The sequence below is a fragment of the Lupinus angustifolius genome, chromosome LG20, assembly GCF_001865875.1.
Source record: "Lupinus angustifolius cultivar Tanjil chromosome LG20, LupAngTanjil_v1.0, whole genome shotgun sequence".
NCBI classification, from domain to species: domain Eukaryota; kingdom Viridiplantae; phylum Streptophyta; class Magnoliopsida; order Fabales; family Fabaceae; genus Lupinus; species Lupinus angustifolius.
This window is the reverse complement of record NC_032028.1, coordinates 19,538,789-19,547,849: the sequence shown is the minus strand read 5'-3', so window position 1 is coordinate 19,547,849 and position 9,061 is coordinate 19,538,789. Positions and strand designations below refer to the sequence as shown.

Sequence of the window (9,061 nt, the reverse complement as noted above, 5' to 3'; positions counted from 1 at the left end):
TGAATCCTAGATGGAGTTTCATAGTAGGTTTTACAAACTCTAAAGGACCCCATAGTGCAACTCTTGGTAGAGTTGGTACAATAAGGGGTGATACTATTAGTTTTATCACATCTTTATATTTCTCATTCATCACTCATAATTTTATCACATATAAAACTAAAATTATGTCAAATTAAAATGTATTAATATGTCTATATAAATATAATTTAATTGATGTTTGAGTTGAGAAGTTTTTCTCATTTTCAAAAGAAGATCAAATGTACACATTATTTCCCAATAAACAATAATGTTTTTACACCAAAAGGAGTTGTTTAAATCCAATATTTTATTTTCTAAAAATCCTAGAATACCTATTACATTTAATTTTTATTTTAATATCTTTTAATCCACCTAAATCTAAAATACTCCATTACATCTAATTTTTATTTTACTTTCTTATCCGATGAGTATATCTATCATTCTAAAAAGTATATCATTTCATGTGTCACCAATTATAAATAGTCAAAAAATACTTAATTATTAAACTTTTAAATTAAATATATTTTTTGATCAATTACGATCCATGAGATTATGGTGTAATAGGTTAAGAGAGAGGTTAAAACTTAAAAGTGAGTTTAGGGTATTTTAGGAATTTGTTTACAAATGTTATAAACAACTCCATTTAATTTTGAAAAAAAAAAACATTTCCCCAATTTTGAGGAGCAACTTGAACATCTATTTAATTTAGCAAACCAAACCTAACCATCTCCAATTCCTAATTCCATTAACGTTTTCATCCTCACTTGCACCTTCACTGTCTCAAAACCGAACCACTTATCATTCACACACGCACGAACACATGGGTTAGCTTTTTCCCCTTTCATCATGCACAACCATGGGTTATAAAAATTGAAACTTTTCTGTTTCAAATTGATTTCCACATCTTTTTTCACTTACCCATTTTCATTTCTTTAATTTTTGTCATTTCTTTTGTGAAATTATGTTATTTGGTAGAGGAGAGAGAAGATGGGAAGATGATAGAGGAAGAGATGGAAGGAGTAGCATCAATTGCATTGCTCCCATGTGGTTCTATCTCAGGACACTTCATTCAACTTCCCAATTCTATATGCTTTGGAATTCATGGAATTGGTATATTTTGTGTGCTTTTATTTTAGAGTGAATACTCACTTTAATCCTTGTATACCAATTTGATCCCGAAAAAAATAAAATCCAAACTAGTATTCAGTTACTGCGAATATAAGTCAAAATAGTTATGTTTTTTACCCACATTTGATAAGTTTGACCCATAGTTGATCTTTATGGGACTATTTTGGATTTTTTCAGGGACCAAATTGGTACTAGTAAGAAATTTAAGGGACCAAGATATGTATTTACTCTTTATTTTATACAAAATTATACTAACTAATGTTTTGTGTAATTACTTATATATGTTTTATTTTCCATCTTTATTCATTGTGAAAGAACTGGAGTGTGAAAGGGAATGCAGTAGGAGTGAGGATTATCGCCTTATCAAACTCACAATCACAGATTTCAATGTACTTACTGTGATTTTTGTGGTTTCTATCTTTTCCTGTTCATTATAGTGTTGTACTTGATTGCATATTTGGTTTTGATGAAGCAGACAAAGAAAGAGCAAGTCACTGTTGTAGAGTGCAAAGGCCATGATGCTGCTCGGTTCAGCAGCATTGATCATGCTCACGGGTAAACCATAACGATCTAATTTTAGAGTTCTTAAACTATGGCGTTTTCATGAAATTTGTATTTCTGTGCTTACATTGGCTTTATGAATTGATATTTTGATTCGTAATATGTATAATCTTCGTAGTAGACAACAAGAATAATGTTATTAAGATGCAACTGCTTAGATTTAAATTCTGGAGTGTAGTCTTGGCAAGAAAAATTCAACCGTTGTCATTGGACTATACTAGTATTTAACTATAATGAATCGAATAGTTTGATTTTACACATTTATTTCTATTTCAGGACATTCTTTCTCCTCATAAATTGAAGTTCTTGTTCATTTACATTTTTCTTCATTTTGGTGAGCATCATGTAATGTTGATGAAATGTTAAATTCATAGTTTTCATTCACCTTTGAACAGCTGGGACAAGGATATCACAGGAATGGTTGAAAAAAATGACGGGAAGAAAAGAATCTCTGTTTCATTTGCGTGTGAAACACTGAAAGCTGATAAAGCAGCCGAAGATCACATCAGGCAGTTCATGCCAAAATTAGCTGGACTTGAGGATGCTGTTGGTATGTGAATGTGACACAATATAGTTCCCCACCTTCCACCCTTGTCTTTTAATTTAGATGCAGAAGATTGGTTTAAGTTATGCCTGGGTTTCAACTATATCTGCACTTTTACAATTACATCCCTTTAGATTTTAATTAGGAATCACGGATAAGACACGGGCTATGGATACAACATAACACGGACATAGGGATACGGTAAATTTAAAAATTATAGGACACAGACACAACTATGATAAAAGATACAAAAATCCATGTTTCAAACGTTAGTATGAGTAATTGTAAATACATAAAATGTTAACATTTATCTAATTATCGTCATATTTCTATCTATGGAGATATAAAAATTCAAGAAGTAACAAAAAGTTGTACACTAGAGTTAGAGCTGCCACACACATGATGACTAGTTTGAAGTGTCCGTGCTTCATCGGATTTTATATGTAATGTGTTCTTAGTGGTACCTAGTCTTGGAATTACTTTAGCTAAAAGAATACATCATCATATAGTACTTACACTTTCGGTTTTTTAATTGATTAAATCTAAATATGTAATGTCTTAGGTGGTTTCTACTTGCTAGTTCTAGTGCAGTTATGGTTGATGGTGATGATATTTTGATGACCATGTTATGGCATGTAATTGCAACCAGATACTTGATATTCGAATTTTTTATTCCATCCCTACATCCTAAATCTGTTCTGTAACTAAATAATCTTCAAGGTTCTGTTTTCTTGAATATTTTCTCTTACTCCAAAGTTGTGTTAAATAGTCGTTGGTTTCAATTGTGCAGTTAACATTGGAAAGATGAGAATCTCAGGGTTGGACTTTGGAGCTGAAGAAGTAGAGTCTGACTAGAAAAGTTGATACTTGTAGTTATGATTGAAATATGTATGACTTGAGCAAAAATTTATCCTTGATTAGAGACAACCCATCATCCTCTATTAGTCTATTTCCACTAAAATCATCACTTGGATGATTTAGGTATGAATATGATGTTTATTTGAGTATATAAAAATTAATCTATTTTTTTATACAATGAAAATGAAACACCATTTAAAGTAAGTTGTAGAGGCATTTTAAACATACATGGCTATATGACAATGAGGTTGGCTAAAAAAGCAACTTAGTGCAAGAGACTCCTACCAAGTCGGATCTGAGAAAGAATCCGATCTGAGAAAGGATCACGAGAAAGGCATATGTTTATCCCAACAAGCATTGTGCTCTCGTGAATACCCATCTTCATTTCTGTCCTTTCAAATATTTTTGTTTCCTTAATAACATTTCACTTCTGAGTAATCAATCTCTAAAGTTAAAAACACTTCTAGCACTTGTTAGTTGGAACTTGGAAGTGAAAATTTTAAAGAAAAAATAATTATTTTTTATAAAAATAAATATTCCAACTACTAAATGTCAAAATGGGTTAAGTGAAATTAGGGTGGGCCTGTAAGGATGTGAGGCAAATGAGTTGCATAGGACTCATAATTAATGGGGCCTCAAATATATTTTTTTATCTATAAAACTCATTTTATCTTTATATGGCAAGTTTGTTATTCTTTTTACTCAATAAAAAAAAATAAGATCTCAATTATTATTAGATTATGTATAAATTTGTTCAATAATTTGTTGGTTATAAGCTTATAATGAACATTACTTTATATTTTCATATATTTGAAATAAGAGTATGATCTTGAAGAAAAATATGAAATAATCTAACACTCATTAACAATAATATTTAATAAATAATGTATATATTAAATCTTGACTAAGTAATAATAATTGAATCCAAAAAGTGTATTTTACATCTCACAGTTTATATAAGATTTCTTTTGTTCAAAATCTATTATAGAAATATTATATGATTAAATGATTTGATATACAATGTGATTTATTTTTACTTTGTCATCACAATTTGTTGTAATTCCTCAATTTTATCCAAACTTTGATATTCAAATTTCAAATAATTAAATTAAGGTCCTATGTTTTTTTCCTCACCAAGCCCACAAAATATTAACCACTGCAATCAGTGATGCAGTGATACCAGTTTGTATGATGCATGAATTTTGTGTAGGGTGTAAAAATTCAGTTCAATTCGATTTTTGGTATATTTCAATGACCGAATCGAACACAAACATATGATTCCACAATTTTTCTTATTTTTTTTATAATTTTTTTGCATCAATTGAAAGTTCAAAAGAAAAAATATTATTATTATAAAAAACATATATAAATGAGTAAAAAAAATTGAAACTCATAATTGTTTATCAGTAACATATGTATATTAGTAATATATAACATACATAATAATTTAGCATCATATATCAATTAGTAAAATATATAACTTTACCATTCACAATTAGTAACACAATAATACATGTATAATAATTTGTGGTATATATTAGTTTCAAATTCAATACCACAAAAGTTAGAATATATGTTCCAAATCATCACAGAAACAATTTAGTAAATAATAACATATATATAGCACTAACATAATAACAATCAGTAACATATATAATGCTTAAATTCATACAAAATTAATAAATTTAAGCTACAAAATTGATTGAAGAGTTGTAAACAATAATACATCACTCCCTAATACATTTTTCTTTAACATGCAGTTCCATTCGATTCTAACAGTTCCTAAATTTCTAAAACCATGAATCAAACCAAACTTAAATAGTTTCTTAAAAAATCTACTGGAATTGTAAAATCGGATCAAATGGCATTTTAATCAGTTTCGCAGTTTAAATTACAATCGCTTATACCCTTATCTAATGTAGGGTGTTTGATTCTTCCTTATAATCATCACCATTGGAGAAACTGAAGGTTTAGACAGAAAAGGACAAAAAATGGGTGGGGCCACACAGCCATATATGGGAAACAGAAGTTTCACATGAGACAAAACCAAGTGCTCTCTGTTGAGTCATGTCTTAAAAAAAGGATAAGCTGCTGCATGCTTCTCTTGCTACCTTGTTAAACCACCTAGTATTAATTTTTTTATTAATATTTTAAAATTAATTATACATTTTGAGAAACTAGGGTTAGAATTTATATTTTTTTAAAACAAAAAATATATATTATGACAAATCACTGTTGAAATGTATAATTTTGTTCCAACAACTGATTTTCTGAAGTGATTTTTTTTAACTTCCACTTTCAAAATGTCAGTTTAGTAATATAAGGTCTCACTAAATGCTCACGATGATTAAAAGGTCAAAGTCGATTCCTGAGATCGACACTTATTAGAATGGACAACCACATACCCAAAAAATGATTAATTTTTTATCCAAAAGATAAAAAAATATCATTGGTAGTACCAAAAAAATGTCGAAATTTTTTTTGACTCTCAACCCTTGTTAGTAGTTGGTGAACAGTATTTGAAGAAAACAAATTACAGCTAAAATAACATTGAAATAGTGTTCTTTTTATACAACTATATTGATCTGCACCTTTTTTACAACCTCCTTTTTTGAGGTAGCTCTTGGTTGATGTAACTATTTAATTTGTAGTGTTCTTTCTATTTCATAGGAGCTTTTTGGTTGAAACGTGTTCTTAGAGGAACAAAAAATACTGAAATGTATTTGGAAACATGTTTTCTGGTGAAAAATAATATATCTAGATGTAATAAATGTATTAACATAGCTTAATAATTTATATGTCCACAAAATATTTCCATATGATATAAATATATTTCGTAAGAGCGACACTTGTTAAGAGAGACAACTACAAATTTCGAAAGAGATTAGTTACTTATTACCCAAAAAGATGAAGAGATACCCTTAGTAGTACCAAAAAAATATATGACATAAATATAGAATAGTTACTAAAAAGTACATAATGAGTACTTAATTACCTTACCAAAAAAAGAAAATCAAGAATAAATAATAATTTTTTGAAAACTTTAATGCAAAAACATTAATCGTCTAACATATTAGGTGATGGGTGAAAGGATGAGAATGTGGTGAATGGGGTTATGAGGGGAAGAAAGGGACACTGTTTTGATGTAACAATGAAACAAAGTTTAGAAAATAAATGAGTATTTTTGGAATTATGAAAAATTAAGGAAGTTTGAAGTTAAAAATAATTCCCACAAAAGCATGACCCTCAACTCAAATAAACAAGCCTAGAACAAGGGAATGAATTACTAAATAAATTTGAATTTAAAAATGCAGATTTGACCGTAATTAGTAATTGCAAACAGATAGTAAATTTTATTTTAAAATCATTGAAAAAATAAGAAATTTAATAACTAGATTTGAATTTCTTATGTGAAAATTGACTATAATTAATAATAGTAAATACTGATCATTAATTGTAAAATATTTTTAAAAAAAAATTAAACTTTTAAATGTACTGAAAAATTATAGAAGATACCACCCACCACACCAAATTAAAGTAGAGCAAAATTCTAAAGAAGTAAGCATTTAATTTTTTTCTTTTAATTTTTTTATATGGATTGGTATCTAGATTCTCATATTGTACATAAGTTGATTACTTTTTCTAGAGTAAATAATAGTTACATTGCATGCATCAGTTTTATTGAAATTATATAAAACATTACTTTCTTTATTATACTTAACAGACATCCATAATTTATATAGATATATTACATTGATTATCTTTGTAAGAGATATAAATGTAATTTTTTAAACAAAAAATGTGTGATTAATGTAATTACGTTAAACAAAATATAATATATTGTATAAAAAAATCCATATAATATAAGAGTCAATGTGTCATTATTATTTTTGGTTCATTACAAACTACATATATAATTTTAAGGAGATATTATTTAAGTCACTCTTATATTATTTTATGATAACCAAAAGTAATAAAGATGTATTGACTCTTATATTATTTAGTTATGTCTCAATAATATATCATATTTTGTTTAACTTAATAATACTTATCACTCTTTTGTTTAAAGATTACACTTATCACGCATGCAGAGGTAATCACCGTAATGTATGTATATAAATTAGATATAATTTATAGAGAGACAAAAAAATAAAGATAATTTATATAATTTCACTAAAACTTAGGTTTGAGTGTGACTTACTCTTTTTTTAACTAGTTTATATATGCTTATCTAGAGCATGTTTGAAGTATAAGGTTGAGAGTTTCTTCTTCTTTTCTTTTATTGTGTTATTTTTTTATTTATATGTATGTGCTTCTATTTATTTATTTTATTTCATTACATATTCTTTATCCCATCTATTAATTTGGAATTTTTCAATTCACCATATTCTTCCTTGATAATTTAATTGAGAAATTTCTGAATATATATCCATTATCTCCAAACCATAAAACAATAAAAATGTGAACTTTACACATTTAGAATAAAATATTTTTGGTTTCTATGTGCAACTTCCAATTTGTTTACTATCTGACCCACATATAGCAAAACAATTTGAACTACAAAATGGACAAAACAAGAATTTTAGAACTGAAGGTTGATCTTGAGTTGAAGTGGTAGGGCATGGATCAAGACAACCATTGATCTTACAACACAACCCATTTTCATGGTTTTTGAAGAAACCCATTTTACTTTTTTTTCTGCTTTGGAGGAATAACAAAATACCATATTTCATATAAGTTCTTGTTTTTAAGGTAATGAGACATCTTTTGTTGTTCCCTCATGCCTATAAAGTGGCTTTACATTTATCAATCTAAGTTAATATGAAATGTAAAAAGAAAACTTTTAGAAGCAAAATAACTTTATACATAAAATATAATCTTCAAAGTAGAGTGTGAACTCATGTACTCACACTAGTTCTTTCACAATTCTATAAACTGAGTTGACTCTTCTTACATAAGATAAATTATGAAAAACTCTTACTCATAAATTATACACAAAAAGGTGACTACAAATCATACCTTAGACTTAGACACATAAATTTCCAAAATTCAAGTGATGGAAACCAAGCATGAACCAAAATGTTTAAAGCTGCCACAAGCTTACAACCCAATCATTAGTTGGTGATTGAACATCCCAAAAGTTGAAATCAATATTCTCATTCTCCCAATAAGGATAACAACTATCCCATTTTTGTTCTGCTTCAAACTTCCATTCATTCCAACTTGGAAATTGGTCACCTTCTTCATTATCAATTGAAAATATATCATCATTCTTCACTTCCATCAAATCTCTCACCACTCCTCCATCATCACCATTTCCTAATAATGGTTCCATATCAACACCATCATCTATTATCACTATCTTCCCTTCATCTACTTCACCATTCTCTATCATTGTTTCTTCCATTTCCTTTCTCTTCTCTTTATCAACCTCACTTTTCTCCATCCCCAACACTTCATTTTCTTCCATAACATCCATTTTCTCTCCCTCAACCTCACCATTTTCAACCATTTCTCTCTCTAAAGACTCCTTCATCTTCCCCTTATTGTCATCAATAATCTCTATCATGTTATCATCCATGACTATAATGACACTATAAAAGAAGAAGAGAATTGTATGTGTTTTATTTACTGTAGATAGTGTAATGTGGAGGAGTGAATTTATATATACACACACGCGTGTACATGGTCCACTAAAAAACATTCTATGGGTAAATATTTTATGAACATCAAAATTTTAAAACCTAGGACGTATTTTGTCTTTTTCCATGTATATAATCATGTGTGAAGATGAGTAATGTAAATGAGAGATAGACATAAATATATATTTATACTGAAATAGCTAATTTATCTTCTGATTGATATTGAATCATATAATATTTAAAAAGTTTAGTATATATATATTGCTAACATAATTTTTTTTTTAGAGAGTTAGTGTATCATTTATTGGTC

The 9,061-nt window shown here is 28.2% G+C and overlaps 1 protein-coding gene across 1 annotated transcript; it reads left to right on the top strand.

Moving 5' to 3' along the window:
* LOC109336079 lies at positions 713 to 3,173 on the top strand. Its single transcript, XM_019572449.1, has 6 exons — positions 713 to 842; positions 994 to 1,128; positions 1,462 to 1,535; positions 1,622 to 1,701; positions 2,103 to 2,257; positions 3,042 to 3,173. Exons 1-6 carry the CDS (start codon positions 839 to 841, stop codon positions 3,104 to 3,106), a joined length of 513 nt encoding a protein of 170 aa, XP_019427994.1. The 5' UTR covers positions 713 to 838; the 3' UTR covers positions 3,107 to 3,173.

Bases quoted from the DNA above. Each gene is read 5' to 3' on its own strand.
- LOC109336079 (XM_019572449.1), top strand. The intron at 1,536-1,621 runs GTACTTACTGTG...TTGATGAAGCAG, and splicing joins TCACAATCACAGATTTCAAT to ACAAAGAAAGAGCAAGTCAC. The intron at 1,702-2,102 runs GTAAACCATAAC...ACCTTTGAACAG, and splicing joins AGCATTGATCATGCTCACGG to CTGGGACAAGGATATCACAG.